Consider the following 16753-nt stretch of genomic DNA (forward strand, 5'->3'; position numbering starts at 1 on the left):
CAGCCTTGGCAGGCAGTCGGGAGGCATTTGGACTTTTGCCTAGGTTTATACTTGGGAGCTGATCTTGTTTTGTTCTTCTCAGTCTGTCGCTTTAGCAAACAGACTGCAAAGACCTTGGGCATGGTTTTCCAACAGATGGGTTTAGAAGTATAAGCTGAAAGTCTCTTCTTTGACTTTCAATTGCTAAAAACAGGGACCAACTTTAAAATCCATGACTTCTATCTGCTCACTGGTAAAGATACAAAGCTGGTAGCAGGTTATTACAGCAACATCAGTAATGAGATGTGATTAGACCAGGGTGTAAAATTAACATTGTTGCAGTTTATCCTAAGGAGGGAAGAGTGTTAGATACAATATTTAGAAGTTGGTTTTAAAACAAAGATTTTAATTGGCTTCTGCTAAGCAAATGCTTCTCGGTTTTAAAAAAAAGGAAAAATTGGGAGTAGGGTGAGGTGAGGCTGAGAATTCTCAACCACTGTACAAATGGCTGCTCAAAGGATAACTCTATCCTTTTGGCTCGACCTACTGAGGAGCACCAAGGTGTCCAGGTATCTCAAGCCAGATGACCCCTTTGCCTGTAACACCTGGCATTTACATGCCATTCCGTTATTCAGAAGAGCTGGCCAAGAATTTTTGAAAGCTTAGAGGAGAGTTTCTCAGAATGGTTCAGGCCTAGGCCAGGGAATTGGAAATTAGGCCACCTCTCCAGGTGGTACTGATGCATTCTTAAGTATAGCTTCTCAAAGCCTCTTTACCTCCAGATTTGGCCTGCGATTAGACGAAGGTGTTTCTCTAAACTGAAACTTTAGGGAGGACGTCTATGTTTCTTCGGTGTAACATTTTCATTTGGGGCTGCATAGGTCTTTGTTCCTGTGTGAGGGCTTTCTCTGGTGTAACGAGCAGGGGTGGCAGTGGCGGGGTAAGGGTTGCTCGTTATGGTGGCTTCTCTTGTTCTGGAGCACAGGCTTTAGGCACGTGGGGTTCAGTAGCTGTGCACAGGATTAGTTGCCCTGCAGCACGTGGAAGCTTCCTAGACCAGAGATCAAACCCGTGTCCCCTGTATTGGCAGGTAGATTCTTAACCACTGGACCACCTGGGAATTCCAGAACATCTGTGTTGAATGTTGAAGCACTTTTCAGTTTCCTCTCTGCTAAAGGGTCCCAGGGGAGGTGGTTTCCTCTTAGTCCTCTGGCCTTTAGGACACTCTGTTGTCTTCCCTGGCTCCTAGGCCCACCCCATTTATAGCCCAGTGTCTGTGATGCTTATTTTCTAGATCCCTTTGGTGCAATGATCTATACAATCAGGTCATGCAAGGGGCCCATAGGTTGGAAATAATATAACTGAGAAAGTACAGAGTACGTACTGGCTCTGAAATTAGAGGCCTAGGTCTAAATCCCAGCTCTACCATTCACCAGATATTCAAACAAATGATTTGATCTCTCTGGGCTTCAGTTTCTTATTTCTGTAAAGTGGCAACAATTAGAGCACCCTCCTCACAGGGCTGTTATAAGTACTCAGAGAGCAAATGCATATATGGCAATTGTCTTTAATGGATATTATGTGATTAGATTGTGGAAGAGAAGGGGCTGGAAACCATGGCACATGAGGACAAGTTGAGAGAATAAAGAATTCTTATCCTGGGGAAGAAATAATATTGGGAAGACTTGATATTTTCCAACATATTGATGGTTATTACCTGGGAAGGGAAATCTGTATTTATGTAATTCAAAATGATAGGGCTGTGGGTAGTTGCAAAAATGAAAGGGAAATGGATTTTCCCTGAATAAAAGGCACTTTTTAAGAAGAGGAGGAAATGTAAAGATAAAATGTTCTGTGTCAGGAAGTAGTGAGCTTCCCATCACTAGATGTATTCAAACCCGCCCAGGTGCCTGAACTTGTGGCTGTGTGACGAAAAAGAGACTGACTACTGAGAAGGGAGGTGGAAATGTAACTTTGAAGATATGTTTCCACCTCGAGTCTATAACTCATGGCTCCAAGTTTATTTAAGGAGAGCAGAATCCACTAGAAAAGGTGATGAGATGGCATCTTTGCAAAGTGGTTCCTGGCCTCACTTAATTCTTGGCTTCAAGCCCGGGAAAGCACTTAATCACCATTGATCAACTAACTTGGAGACATAATCTTTTTCCTGTAACTTGCATCCACCGGTCCATTTTTCCCCGTCTCGTACCACAGGGATCAAAGCTGGTTTCTCCTTCACACCACAGTGTCAAGCATTTAAAGATAATGATCAGTAGTTCTGTATCCCCAAACGCCTCTATCCTCCACCGGATCTTTTCTCTTTTGGGGTAGAATTGTTTGCTCCCAGTGCCTGTATATGAAATTCAATGTTCATACTCCAACTGAATCTTTAATATTAAGCTAGACTGCATTTACAGCACATGTTTTAATAGGCATATCCTCATTAATTTGATATACCCAGGTGTCTCAGTGGTAAAGAATCTACCTGCCAATGCAGGAGGCACAAGAGACGTGGGTTTGATGCTTGGGTGAGGAAGATCCCCTGGAGGAGGGCATGGCAACCCACTCCAGTATTCTTGCCTGGGAAATCCCATGCACAGAGGAGCTTGAAGGGCTACAGTCCATGGGGTCAAAAAAGTCAGGTAACACGCATTAATTTTATCTGTGCCTACATAGGTCTGAATTTATCTTTGTACCAACTGCAACAGAAGAGTTTGCTAAGCATATTCATTGTCTTAAGATTGTGGAGCAATGCTTAAGCGGCTTAAGAGAAGTAACTTGTTCAAATACCCCTAAGTTCCTCAGAAAAATTACTAGGTCAGTTACAAATCCATTTCCACTCTTTACTGTGACAAGGGACCGAAGAACTGCCTCCAGGCAACTTTATTAATAAGCTACCTCTAGCTTGCTATTGGGAGAAGGAAATGGCAACCCACTCCAGTATTCTTGCCTGGAGAATCCTGTGGACAGAGGAGCCTGGAGGGCTGCTGTCCATAGGGTCGCACAGAGTTGGATACGACTGAAGCGACTTAGCATGCATGCATGCATTGGAGAAGGAAATGGCAACCCACTCCAGTATTCTTGCCTGGAGAATCCCAGGGACATAGGACCCTGGTGGGCTGCCGTCTATGGGGTCGCACAGAGTCGGACACGACTGAAGCGACTTAGGAGCAGCAGCAGCTTGCTGTTTGGACTTGAGTAAAATTCCTTTCTTAAATTTGTTTTCTCAGAGCTTAGATTCCCAGGAACACGGAATAGGTGAGGGTAGGGGTGTGGTGGGAGTGCCTGTGTGCAGGGGTGGCGGCTAGACTTGGTGAAGGAAATGACTCTCTTGGGTTTGGCATGAGCGATCTGGAGGCACACACTCAGATGTCCACCTACCCACCGTCTAGTTACATAAACGTGTGCAGTGAGTTGGGGGTATAAGGGCAGTAGGGAGTGGAGGTGTCAGTGCTGAGTGAGAGAACCCACACCCTCCCAGACATTTATACTTTTGCCTAGAGAGCTGGATTTGATTGATAGATAGCCATTTTGTGATTCTTTTCCTACATGCTGAGTTATAGAATGCATAGGAGAGGTGCTGTTGGGTGGGCTCATTAGAGATTCCTGCTGCTGCTAAGTCACTTCAGTTGTGTCCGACTCTGTGTGACCCCATGGACTGCAGCCTTCCAGGCTCCTCCATCCATGGGATTCTCCAGGCAAGAGTACTGGAGTGGGGCGCCACTGCCTGCCTGCTAAGTTGCTTCAGTTGTGTCCGACTCTTTAAGATGCTATGAACTGTAGTCCACCAGGCTCCTCTGTCCATAGGATTCTCCAGGCAAGAATACTGGAGTGGGTTGCCATGCCCTACTTAGGGGATCATTCGGACCCAGGGATCGAAATTGCGTCTCCTGTATCTCTTGTGTTCACAGGCAGGTTCTTTACCACTAGCCTCATTAGAGATTCAGGGGTGTTCTAATGTGTAAGGAGATCGGCTCCTTTAGAACAGAGCACTTTGGTTAAGGAGAGATGCCTGCATCCTAGAACACGACATGAGCCCTGTTAAGGAATGCATTTAACAACACAGAGTAAGATACCCAAAGCTTTGGGGATTTTGCCTGGGAGATCCATGGGTCCTGAGAGAGACAACTTGGAGGATAAAATGAATGGCATGTATTTGAAGGTGGGGCTGGCTGTTCTGGCAGAGCAGCTCTTTAAGGGGCATAGTGAGGTGTGCTCATTTAGAGGAAGTAACAGGAGGAGGATGTTTGAGATAAGCATGTTCACAGGACCAAAGGCAAGCACGGAGAAGGAGATTGATGAGAGGCATTATGAAAGGCAGGGCAGGTGAAAGCTCTCTTGGGTCCCAGGTATGATGGCTCAGATGTCCTAAGGCATGAAAGGGGAGATGTTGGATTTTTAAGGCTGAAGGACCAGAAGGGCTAATCTGAAAAGGAAACAAAGGAGCACAACACTGGCAGACTCTCTCCACTGGGGAGACGAGGGAGATGAGAGGAAAAGGAGGGCAGTGAGGGGACAAACAGCAACTAAAACCAAGGCTATGGATGATCTCTGAAAAGGCAGCTAGTGTCTTCGAGTCTGAGCTGCAGCCTACCTAAAGCACCCAGAGAAAAGAGCAACCCTTTCCTTCTCTCTGTACACAGGTGCAGAAAACGGCTGTGATGCAGCAGAGGGTTTAGGTAAAGATTCCTTAAGTTTGCAGCAGGTATGAGGGCAGTCGGGAAATTTGCTGGTCTAGTAACTTTTAGGTTTGATAGGTTCTTGGAGATTAGGGTAAGCAGGCTGGGCTGAATCTGGAAGTTCGTGACTGGGATTCAACGCTCCCAGCCTGGGACTGAGTCTCCCGTCTTCATACACCTGTGAGGACATACACTGTGCACTTGACCGAAGGTTCTCCCACTGGCTCCCAAGTTCAACCTCTCTAATCTCCTCAAGGTTACCAAGGTCATTCCTTGCTGACCCGGTAAGTGGTCTCTTATTCATGGTGGTCAGGACACTCCAGTGATGTTCAGGTAACATATGAATAGTTAACAAATAGTCAAATGGCAGCAAGTTTCATGCAAAGGAGGCTCTAAATTATTTTTTAGTACAAAAAAAAAAGTTCTTTATTTTGCCTAAAATCTCTTTATAACTTGTTTCCTCCTGCAATTGGTGTCAGCCAACCTGTCAAAATAATACTCAGGTGTCTGGACACTGTTAACATATTATTAACCGGGGGATTTTTGCAAAAAACTAATGCCTGTGGTTGGTGATTTTTTATGTAAGTGAATATTGAAATGTCTCCAGTCAGTAACATTTGGGTAACAAGACATTAATACATCCCTGGTTAGTAATGAGTTAAGAGCCTTGTGCTGTAGCATCTATTTGTCTTAATTACTAATAGGCATGAATATCCTCAAAAACCCTGCTTCTAAGTCATCACTTGGAAGTTGCAAAAAGTACTAAGTTCTCACTCCAGACCTGCTAATCACAGATCCTGGGCACGCAACCTGGTGACCCATGTTTTACCCAGCCCTCCAGGTGACGGTGATGCAAGCTTGAGAGTCCCTGTTCTAAAATGCACCTGACCAATATTAAGCAGAGTGGACGAACTCATTCTGGCTCTTCCATCCTTCTCCAATTAGCATGTCAGGGCTCTCTCTCAGAAAAATAACATAAAAGCCTGAACATATTGGAGCTGAGGACAGTGAAAGGCGTTTATTGAGTGCCTTGAATTTGCCAGCCACTGGCTTTACACACATGACCCCACTTAATCCTTAAAATAATACGAGATAAAATAGTAATTTTACCAGATAGGAAACCGAACTCAAAGCTATTAGGTAATTTACCTAAAGACACAGCTACTACATAATGGATGGGGTCTGCATGCGTGCCCAGTTGTGCCTGACTCTGCAACCCTTTCTTTGGACATTAGCACGCCAGGCTCCTCTGTCCCGTGTGACACTCCAGGCAAGAATACTGGAGTTGGTTGCCATTTCCTCCTCTAGGGGATCTTCCTGGCCTAGGGATTGAACCCATGTCTCCTGCGTCTCCTGTATTGCAGGCGGATTCTTTAATGCAGAGCCATGAGGGAAGCCCAGATGGGATTTGAGTCCAAGTCAGATGTCTTTATCAGAGTATGTTGATTCCTTATGGATAGCTCAGTAGTGGCATAATTCATACAGGGAAAAGGTAACCAATAACACTGTGCTATTACTCTTTTAAAATAACACAGCTCCTCTTTAACGATGCCTAAGTCTTTACTGTTTAAGCACATTTCTGACCAAAGTGGGCCACCATGCACTTCAGTCTCAATTTTGCTCACTCTGGGGAGACTGCACCAGGTAGCTACATGTGTCTGCTGTGCGACCGTCATCTGTCCAGGTCATTGTCAACTACACGCAAATGGCTTATGCTTGCTGGGCCTATTTCTTCTGCTCTTGTGTCACCATTTATATCTTCATGTACGGAGCTAGTAATCCAACCCAACCCAATCTGTTTACCACCGGCAGCAGATTCAAGAGCACAACCAACTGGCTCCTCCGGTCAGCTCAGAAGATCCTCCATCAATGCAGGTCAACAGCACTTTCTCCCAGAAACTGTCAACCCACACCCAAACCCTTCAGAAACAATGTGTAAACCTTCTAAACCAGGTAACACAAACCAAACAAAAAAAACCCTACTTTTTTACTTGCTAATTAGGGTATCCTGTGGCATCCAGTCTTAGCCTGTCTTATAATTCTAGAATTTATAGGACTGTTGAACCAAATAAAAGGAAGAAACTGTCTGCTGTCAATTAGCTGCACCACTGGAGAGGAACAGTGGCGTGGCAGATTTTAAAAATTTGGTTCCATTTGGCTTTGGAATGCATTATGATTTTTTCAGTAGATTAACTTTCCTAATTATATTTTGCACAGTCTAATATTAGCAGGCATTTGTATTCCCTGAGCATATAACATCTAACACTGAGAGCTGGGAGATGCAGTAGACGAGTCCAAAAATGTACTGGTCTCAAGGAATGACAATGTATGGAAAACACACATATGGATAATGAAGAGGGAACTAATTATAAAGTGCTCTGCAAATATTAAATCATAAGCAGAAAAGGCAAATCAGGAATTCTCTATGGATATGTGAATAGAGAATAAAAAAAATTTCTAAAAATTCTAAAAGGGACAAACTTTCAAGAATCATCTTGGGTGATATGGAGTGTGATGGAAAAATAAGGATACAAGGAGGGTCAGTGAGATATACCGGGTGGTCTTTCAAATAAGAATACCTCAAGCAATAATACCAAAGCGTTTTAAAAGAGCGTTTAAAATGAATTTTATTATTTGAATTTTACAAGTAGTCTTTAAAGGCTTCAAACAAGAACTCTGTTGCAAAACTCTAATAAATAGCTTGCCCCAAGTCCCCAAACAAAATGTAAGACAAAATAAAAACTAAACTCAGAAGGATAAGCAAGACTTCAGAATGCTTGGATGTTAGTGCTATTTCTCATTTACAAAGAAATATCAGGCAATGTACAATCTCCTTCATACAAGTCAAAGGGAGAAAGAGACAGACAATTGAGATCTTTACAAAGCACTCCGAAATCTTCCTATTTCCATGAGAGAAATGTCACCAGAAAGAAAAAAAATCCCATGAAGAAGTCACAATTATGAATGAATTTGTAGCATAAAAGTCTGGTGATGCGGGTTGGGGGAGAAGAGGGGAACTCCACCCCATTTTTTTTCAGGGATGGAGAGAGGAATGGGTGGAGATTATTTGGGGCAGGGAACTTCCGAGCAGATACCGCTGGATTGCTGAACATTCCCTTAGACCAGAGTCACCACTGAAGGGCGCAGGTGACAATTTGGTGACAACTGTGAAGGCAAGAAACAAGGCCACCAGGGGCTCTCCCGGGGCCTCTCAACACTAGTGACCCAGTGTCTCTGTTCTGTGCAGGACCAAGAGCCTTGGAACAATGGCCAGGGGCCCAAAGCAGCTGCATCACTAGACAAGAAAAGCAGCATATCAATCACTTCTGCAGCAGAATCCTGCAGCTGGCCACACAAGGATGCAGGAAATGCTGGGCAGAAATTGTACACGGGACATGCAGGTCTCAAAAGGCCATTCCATCACCACAGTCATTGCTCCTAACAAGTAAGGATTAAAGTTCACAATTCAACATTCATTTTTTTCCTAGTTACAAATACTGGTAAAGTCTTGCTTTGGAGAGAAGGATTTACTAATTCATCAGTAAGATCATTTTGAACAAGATAAAAATACAATTTTGCCACATTGATAACTTTAAAAATCTCAAACAGAAACTATCCTTTTGACCAAAATGCATACAAATCTTAAGATTTTTTTTTTAGTTTGGAGGAATTCTGAAACCAATTACTGTTTGGACCCAGGAAGCAATAGAAAGGCTGATTCCAATACAGAGGGACTCACTTAAGCCAAACAAAGGGCTCTGGCTCAGAGAGCACACAGCGCCTGGGACCATTTTCCCAGGGAAAGGTAGGAGAAAGTAGTGATGTCATAATGCAAGATGGAAAAGGGGCGTGGCCCATAGGCTCTGTCTCTGCCTCTCTCTGGTTCATTGATTTGTTAAGTACCCCAATACTGCTGATCTCTGTAAGACAGGGACAGACATCACTAGTTCATGCACAAGCCATTTGAGGGAGGCAGGTATTTTCTGAAAGCACCTCCCTCCCCAGGCATTTTTAGGAACAAAGGTAAGGAAATCCCCCTCCCCAAATAAGCAGTTTTAAAAAACTTTATTTTCCTAGGAACAATGACATTTGTCAGGATAACAAAGGAAAGCTTGGATTACCTGAAATAGATAAGAAAGAGCTGTAATAGAGGCAGATGGGCCAGTGTCGGGGGGCAGGGAGGGTCCTAGGCCCAGCTTCTTTTTAAATACATAACAGATAAAGATATTGTGCAAAAAAATAAAGACATTCACATTTTAGCAGTTAAACTTTTATTTTACTTTTTTAAAATTTTTATTTACCTTTTTCATTTTCTTTTCTACAAAAGGCAGATAATGATTGTTGATCTGCAATTGTCAGGCTGTGCACTCCCCAAAAGGGGGCAAAGTCGGAAGCTGGGGCAGGAGCTCAGAGGGCGCCTCCAACGGGCGGGACTAAGGGGAAGGCAGCCCTGCGGCCGCCTCTTCCGGCCTAGCTCATGTCGATGGTGTTGAAGACCCACTCTGTGAACTTCTTCAGCTTGTCGGAGGCATTCTGGGACTCCTCCTGCAGCCTCAGGTTGTCCTCTCGCAAGTGCTGAACCTCTGCCTGAAGGTGAGCTTTGTCTTCTTTTTCCTGGGAGGGTGAGCAGAGCAAGAGAACTAAGAGGGTGGTCCCATTCTGCCCAGCCGCTAGGCGTGGCTGTGGATCTGTGAGCCCCCTTCACGCCATTAAACAGCTGACACAGGGCCAGCTGCTGGGTCTTCATTATTGACCGGCGGATTTCTGCAGGAACTAAAGCCTATGGCTGACAATTTTTATTTTGGCCGGCCCAAAATTATTTCACTGACACTCTGCAGGTTATTATGTTCGATAGTTACACCTGATACACCTGTAAAGTCTTCTCCAGCATCGTGGGTTTCATTTTCATGTTCCATATCGGAATCAATCACTAAGGTTTTTTTGTCTTTTTGCTGGTCTAATAGTCACATCGTCTGAATCAGAAGTATAATTTGAAGAACTATTATCTTCTGAGACGCTAGTATATATGTCACTAGGACAAGCAGAGACAGTATCGGCATCAGAGTCACTGAAAAATTCTTCCTCAATTTCACAGTGCGTCATTTTTGAAAACTTTATGGAAATAAACTTGCGTTTATAACATACACAAGGTTGGAACAAAACCTAACAGCCAAATGTGAATGATAATGACAATCATACGGTGTATATGGTCACGTTAACTGTATCACTCTACAAGATACTGACACATCTCCGGTCAAGAATATGTTAAGATGTCCTCACCCAGGGAACAGGACTTCCAGAGAATGTAAACACATGAGTGCATAGTTTAATGTCTGTTAAGTTATAAGGGCTGTCTTAATAATATAAAGTCACTCAAGAAACCAACAGCAACTGGTTCTTTTGGTGGAGCCTGAATAACACTAGGGACGTGTGTGTGCATCTGGGCTGTGGTTCAGGGGTGAGGAGATTGGGATAGGGCCCAGAGGGGGCTGGCTGAGGTTTAAAGGCATTTTACCAATAAAAAGGAATGCTTTTTCTGTATACATATGACAATGAGAGCCTTCTCACACTGTGGAACCAAGCTCCAAGCAGACCCCTAAAATGTGTGTATTGAGAAAGCAGGGAGAACGCCCACAACTTATTCCACTGAAACTGCTGACAAAGGGTTCTCTCAGTTCAAGGCAGCTTGCATGGACAGGATAACCTGCTTGGAGAATATGTTTACCTTCTTCAGATCTTCTCGAAGCATCTTCAGCATACCTTCCAGCTGGTCCACTTTAGAAGCCAGAGTGGGAGAGGAATCTTTACTGCTGGGAACAAGAAACAAAAGACCATGTAGGCAGGAGTTCTCCGTGGCTGGGTTTGTTTGGTGTTTCTTTTCTTTTTTTTAAAGGAGTTGGCTGTATTTATAAAATGATTTTCAATGTCAAATTACTCAGTATGGTGACACAATGTACATTTTCATTTTTAAAAAAGGGAAATGGCAGTCTGAACAAAAGGTAATACAAGCGTAAACTACAGCCAATCAATAGCTTCCTTAAAGATTCTGCATCTTTGTGACAAAAAGATACGGGACAATACGTGAAAATGGTCTCTTTGGCAGCGCAAGAGGGGCTTTCTGGCAGATACAACTGTCCAACAGTGAAATGAATCTCTTTAGTGGCTTTAAGAAGAGTTACTCCTCTGTGTGTACCTGTTGGGTGGGGCAAGGCCTTATCTTGGGGCAACCCAGGTAAGTAAAGCCTGTGGCCACTCAACCGAGTGGCAGCTGGGTTATTGCGTCCATCTCTTAAGACTAAATATCTTTAAATATTAAAAAAATAAGACTACATCTTTCAGAAGTTTTTCATACGCACGTGTGCTCAACTGCTCAGTTGCATCGACTCTTTCCAACCCCACGGACTATAGCCTGCCAGGCTCCTCTGTCCATAGGATTTTCCCAGGCAAGAATACTGGTGTGGGTTGCCATTCCCTCTTCCAGGGGATTTTCCCCACCCAGGGATTGAACATGGGTCTCCTGCATTGGCAGGCAAATTCTTTACTACTAGTGTCTTAAGCTCTTTACTATTATGATCAGCAAACTCTAAGGCCCACAACTTTCTCCCATTTCATTTTAGTGCTAAAAATGCTTCTAAGCCAAAAGGAGAGGAGGCTAGGGGAAAAGAAACATGTGTAACCGGCTGGACAGACCACACAGCTGGGCAAGGGCCGGGAGACCTATCAACTCTTCTTCACTGACTCTTCTCTACTTGAATTCAAGCCTCCAAAAGTTTCTGGGTGAATTCTAGCCAAAGACACCACCTCAGCCTCCCACGAACAAAGAATCTGAAGGTTCCCATAGAGACAAGAGGCAGCTGCCTCTTTCCAGAGGTCAAGGGGAGGAAGAAGTGGCGACTGGACAAATGCTTGGCATCATGAAATAAGAGGTACTTTTCATTTTGTTTTTTAATTAAAATTTTTTTTTAACACCAAAAACATTCCATGCCACCATGCGCCTGTTGTAGATCTAAAATTAGCAGAAAACATGGACACAGCTTATTTAAAGTAAATTTACTTTTTCAAGTTAGAATTCCCTGACCTAAAATAAACTGTGTCCATGTCCTCAGCAGGCCCAGCATGGATGTCACAAGGCTGTAAATAAAATGGAATGATAATGACCTCCCAACTTCTAAGGCAGGATGACCAACTGAAACCTGACAGTGAATGGATTTTAAAAGGGAAGTGCTCAGCTGAAATCCACAACCTCACAGGCCGGTCTGGATGCACTGAAGGCCAAAGATGTGACAGAACAAGAGTGGTTCTGAGCAGAAAACACTGATGCTGGGGCCTGACTGTTCTTCACAAGCCACCGAGGCCACCCTCCCCCACCTTTGGGAGGGCTGACACAGCCACAGCAGGTTGTCAGTAACTCTCAGTAGTCTATCTTGACTTCTGAAGGTTTGCAAAGAAAAGTTCTGTGTCTGTGACTATACTGATCATCTTTAAAAACATTTAACTTTATTTGCATTTGCTCATCCACACCGAACAAAGACCTAGTCATCACCCTCATCTTAGGCTTCTACAGATCCTACAAAGATTTAAGAACTGTTTAATAACCCTTTCTCACGAGAAGTCTTTGCTCGCTCAGACTTCTCTTCACCCTACATTTAGGGCTCTCCTCTGGACTCTGCACATTTTTAAAAAAAGTTCCCAACAGCCAAATTAACCACCGTTTTACCTCCCTAACTGTCCCAACAACAGGATAAATGAAGCATCTGTCTGTTACACTCACAACAAAAGATCCATTACTCGGATACTTTCTCTGTGAAGAGTGTTTCCTTACAGACTTGCTTCAGTCTTCAGGCACAAGTCCCCAGTGTATTTGTACAATCTATGCCAACCTCACTCTTCCTGTTACTGGCTGTTTCTGACCAAGTTTTTATAGATGCCCGGATTCTTGTTGTTGTTTAGTCACTAAGTTGTGTCCGACTCTGTGACTCCATGAACTGTAGCCCACCAGGCTCCTCTGTCCCTGGGATTTCCCAAGCAAGAATACTGGAGTGGGTTGCCACTTCTTTCTCCAGGGGATCTTCCCAACCCAGGGATCGAACCCGTGTCTCCTGCTTGTTAGATGAATTCTTTACCACTGAGCCACGTGGGAGCCCAACACCTGGATTCTTAATCATCCTCAAAAGGTTTTAAGAGATTTCAAACTGATGAAATCATTCTGCATCAAGAGGGCTTACTATGACTGTTGGGATGCTTTTATATATAGAAACATCAAGCATTTATCCAACAGCCTCAGCATTTGCAAACTGATGGGAAAGTGAAAAAGTCAGCCTCTACATAGTTAGGAGAAGCCAGAGTCCATACTCTTAATTCAGCTATGGCTTGTCTTATTTTACATAAATCTTACTGACCCTGGTGACCCACTTCTAGCGTAGGTCTAAAGCAGAATGTTGGGAGTCGCTAAGATGCAGGCTCATTTACAAGCAGGACCTACTGACAGCTTCAAAATGGACAGACTCAGACTAAATGCATAGGATAAGTATCCAAGGATATTTAGCACAAACGGTTTCTCTTACTTAATAAACCCTGATAGCATAAATGTATTATGGCATTAAATAATGAATATTCATAATGATGACTAAGTCATCAAGAACAGTTTAAGGGTGTTTAGTTAGAATGCTTTGTAGCCAAATACTCTAAAGTGCAATGTCGGGCACTGCAGTGATGAGCTTCACTCAGGTAATCGGTGTGACCGCCATCGCCCCTTCCCCACACCCGCTCCGTCACTAGCGGAAGTGATGCATGGTGTAGAGTGGTGCCCTCACCACCGGGTGACTAACCTGCTGTATGACTTCATCTGGACAAGGGCCTGGTCCTCAAGCTGGTCACTGCTGGCTGCAGCACTCAGAGGCCGATGGTTTTCATCACTAGCAGCAAAGAACGAGGCTCTCTGGACTAGAAGGGAGAGGAGAAACCATTCAGCACTGTGGAACCACATCCTGGGCCCTCTCTATCAAAAGTCAAGAAATGACCGACACGCACAGTCAAACCTAATCACGGGGCAAGAATGCATTGGAAACTTTATCTTTCCCTTGTAGGAAATTTTTTTTTTTTTTTTACTGTTTTAGCTGGAAGAGGATAGTAACATGATTTCTCTTTTTAAAATAGTTGCTGTGACTTGATTTCTATTCTAGCTTACCCTTGCTTATAAAAGTTGCATTCTATTGTTTCCCTGGAAACAGGCCTTGTGCCAAATTTGCAGACCAATGCTTTCCACTCGGTGACAACACAAAATATATTAAAGAGCTAGTACTGAGATTCTTGAAGTATGTTTTCCAAAAAGACTCCTGGCCACCTTGGTGAGCTTTAGCTTAGGTTCACACCACCTCTGTTTCAAAAAAACACTCACTTTAAGTCTGAGCCAAGAAACAAAATCAAGTTTTAAAAGAATCTCTTATTAAAAAACCAAAACTTCTGTGCAGCAGCATGGATGGATCCAGAGACTGTTATACTGGGCTTCCCACGTGGCGCAGGTGGTAAGGAACTTGCCTGCCAATGCAGGAGCTGTAAGAGACCTGGGTTTGATCCCTGGGTCAGAAAGATCCCTTGGAGGAGGGCATGGCAACCCACTCCAGTATTCTTGCCTGGAAAAATCCCATGGACAGAGGAGCCTGGCGGGCTATACCATCCATGGGGTCACAAAGAGTTGGACATGACTGAGAGACTAACAACAATGACAACTGTTATATCCACAGAGACAGCGTTACTTTGAGTTTTTTCTATTTCAGCAGATCAGGCCAGCACTTATCTAATAAGGGCCTGCAATTACAAGGCCACTGGCTTAACGCAAGCACTTGCCAGTGGGCTGATGTAGGGATGAAGCAGGAGGAAAGTACACACGCCATCACTCCCCTGAGAGATGAGTGAGAAGGGCAGAGGGGCCGGGGCGGGGACAAGCATCCTAAGGATGCAATTGTGCATTGAGCAATGACGTCTTCATGATGTGATGAAAAACGCTCCCTGGACACGTGCTATTTTCAGTTAAGTGATAGCTGGGATGCCGCTGAGCTCTGCCCTTCCCAGATATGGGGAGGTGAGGCACCTGTGTTACGAATTCCCACTTAGGGGAAACCCTGGATTCCACCTGGTTAAAATCAACAGTGTGGGCCCTGAGTGTTTGAGAACTGCTAGCTCAACTGCTTTCTGGCTGTGCTGAAATGCGTGTGTTGTCAGCGAGTCCTGAGCACTGACACTGCTCCTGACCTGCTCGTGGCCCAGCCGGGATGGTCTGCGGACTCACCCTCGTAGGCCTTGGCAGCGTCCACCAGGTTGGACCAATCCAAGTCTGCAGCAGCGTCAGGCAGGGGCATCAGGCCGGGGTCGGGCATGGGCGGCCTGCGGGTCTCCTGGACGTCGGTGAGGGAGCTGTCCGAGGCCGAGAACTCTCCTGTAGGAATGGATGGGGATAAGAGGCTTCAGGCCCACTGGAGACCCACTCAAAGTTTTACCCATTCTCTGTGACCAAAGCAGATAAGTCATTTGTTACCTGGAATCAGTTTCTAGTCTAACAGACCATTAGCGGTCACTCTGAAGCTGAGCAGAACTAGGAACTGACTTCCTCCAATCTTAATTCCTTTTTGTGTAACCTCCCAGTGTCCCATTTCTAATGGTGTGGGTCTGGGAAAAGTTAGTTCTGCACTGAGGTAATGTGTCTGCTTTCACAGGAGCTACTTGTCTAACAGAGAGACCCAAGGAAGCTTTGGCACCTCACTTTTCCTCTCAGAGTCAAGGGATTCAGGCTGGGGTGAAGGGACCTACTTCATCAGAGCGCTGGATTTTGCAGCCAGACCAGGGAGGCTTGGTGATGCATATTTGAGGGGACCGTAAAGCCAATCTTTATCTGCCTTGGAACCTGGGATCTGACTCCCTCCATGTGGACTCTCTGCGTCCCTGGGACTGCTGAGGGACAGACATATCCCTGGCTCGTGTCTGCCTTGTGTCCCAGGGATGGTCCACTGGTTTCTGCAGTTGGATGTATCCAGGATAGTGTGAGAACCAAATTAGAGCATGTGAGAGTGGGTGCTGGGTCGCTCAGTGGAGTTAACGTCGGTTCACTGGTGTTGGCATCCTTTTCTTTCCCAAGGACACGCTAAGCAACTCTTGGCATCGGTTTTCGATTTACAGCAGTCCGACATCCCAAACCCCTTCTAAGGTGGCAATTTTTAAAAACACAAATATTAACCTATTTAACACTCAGTAACACTCGGTCTCTGCTTAGCCTGGGGATGGGCAGAATGAGTGCAATGAGCCCCTCTGTGCAGTGGAGGGCACACTGCCACCGTTTAGGTTCACAGAGGTGGAGGAGACGGGCACAGAGCTCAGGAAGTGCAGATGCTCTCACTGGGACAGAAGCTGTGAGGGCAGAGCGGGTGCCTCCATGGGAAGGGCCGCCTCATAAAGTGACCATGACACTATAATCCGCTCAGACACGGGGCCAAAAGCGAGGCTCTCAGTTAAAATCTGTAAGTGACTCTGGAAGTAACTGTTTACAAGGAGTTAAAAAGTTTTGCCAATTATGATAGTCTATAAACCGGAGTATATTTAGTGCTTGCTTTCCCTTGCAAATTACATAAAGGACTGCTCTGCAGTGCAGCTGCTAGTTATTAATGTGCTTAAAATTACCAGAACTATGAGAAAATGGAAATCAACAAATACTGCCTGATATTAAAGGCTCAGTTCTATTTAAACTTGCTCCCACCAAGGGTAAGAAGCTGGAATAATTTTTTAATCAAAAAAAATTGAAGTAAAGTTGATATATAATGTGTTAGTTTCTGGTGTGCAGCAAAGTGATTATGTATATATACACACACATTTTTCAGATTCTTTGGAATAGACAGTTTTGTTATGTCAAACACAATCTTTCTTTTTTTTTTTTAATCTCTGGTCCTAAATTTCCATTTGGAAAAAAAAAAGAAGTTTCCTATTCCCCAAATGCATCTCGGTGGTGGTCATACACATGAGGTCAAGGATGGCAGCCCACCAAGGACCGCTCAGATTAGGGCATGGGATCACTGAGGCTGCTGCCTAACTGTCGGGAAAGCAACAAG

General features: G+C 44.5%; 1 protein-coding gene across 17 annotated transcripts in view; it reads right to left on the reverse strand.

The window, feature by feature from the left end:
* Positions 1-7259: 7259 nt before the first annotated feature.
* Positions 7260-16753, reverse strand: part of SIPA1L1 (signal-induced proliferation-associated 1 like 1) — a 389778-nt gene continuing 380284 nt past the window's right edge. For 15 of the 17 annotated variants that reach the window (XM_010846654.1, XM_010846657.1, XM_010846661.1 and 12 more), the window contains 4 exons: positions 14947-15093; positions 13487-13601; positions 10384-10468; positions 7260-9272 (listed from right to left, as the gene is read on the reverse strand). In XM_010846654.1, the coding sequence (XP_010844956.1) occupies positions 9129-9272; positions 10384-10468; positions 13487-13601; positions 14947-15093 (491 nt within the window). In that variant the 3' untranslated portion in view covers positions 7260-9128. The remainder of the gene's footprint in view (positions 9273-10383; positions 10469-13486; positions 13602-14946; positions 15094-16753) is intronic. The other 2 variants (XM_010846669.1, XM_010846668.1) reach the window with 1 other exon arrangement.

This window comes from Bison bison, unplaced genomic scaffold (genome assembly GCF_000754665.1).
Source record: "Bison bison bison isolate TAMUID 2011002044 unplaced genomic scaffold, Bison_UMD1.0 scf7180017864239, whole genome shotgun sequence".
In the NCBI taxonomy this organism is placed as follows: domain Eukaryota; kingdom Metazoa; phylum Chordata; class Mammalia; order Artiodactyla; family Bovidae; genus Bison; species Bison bison.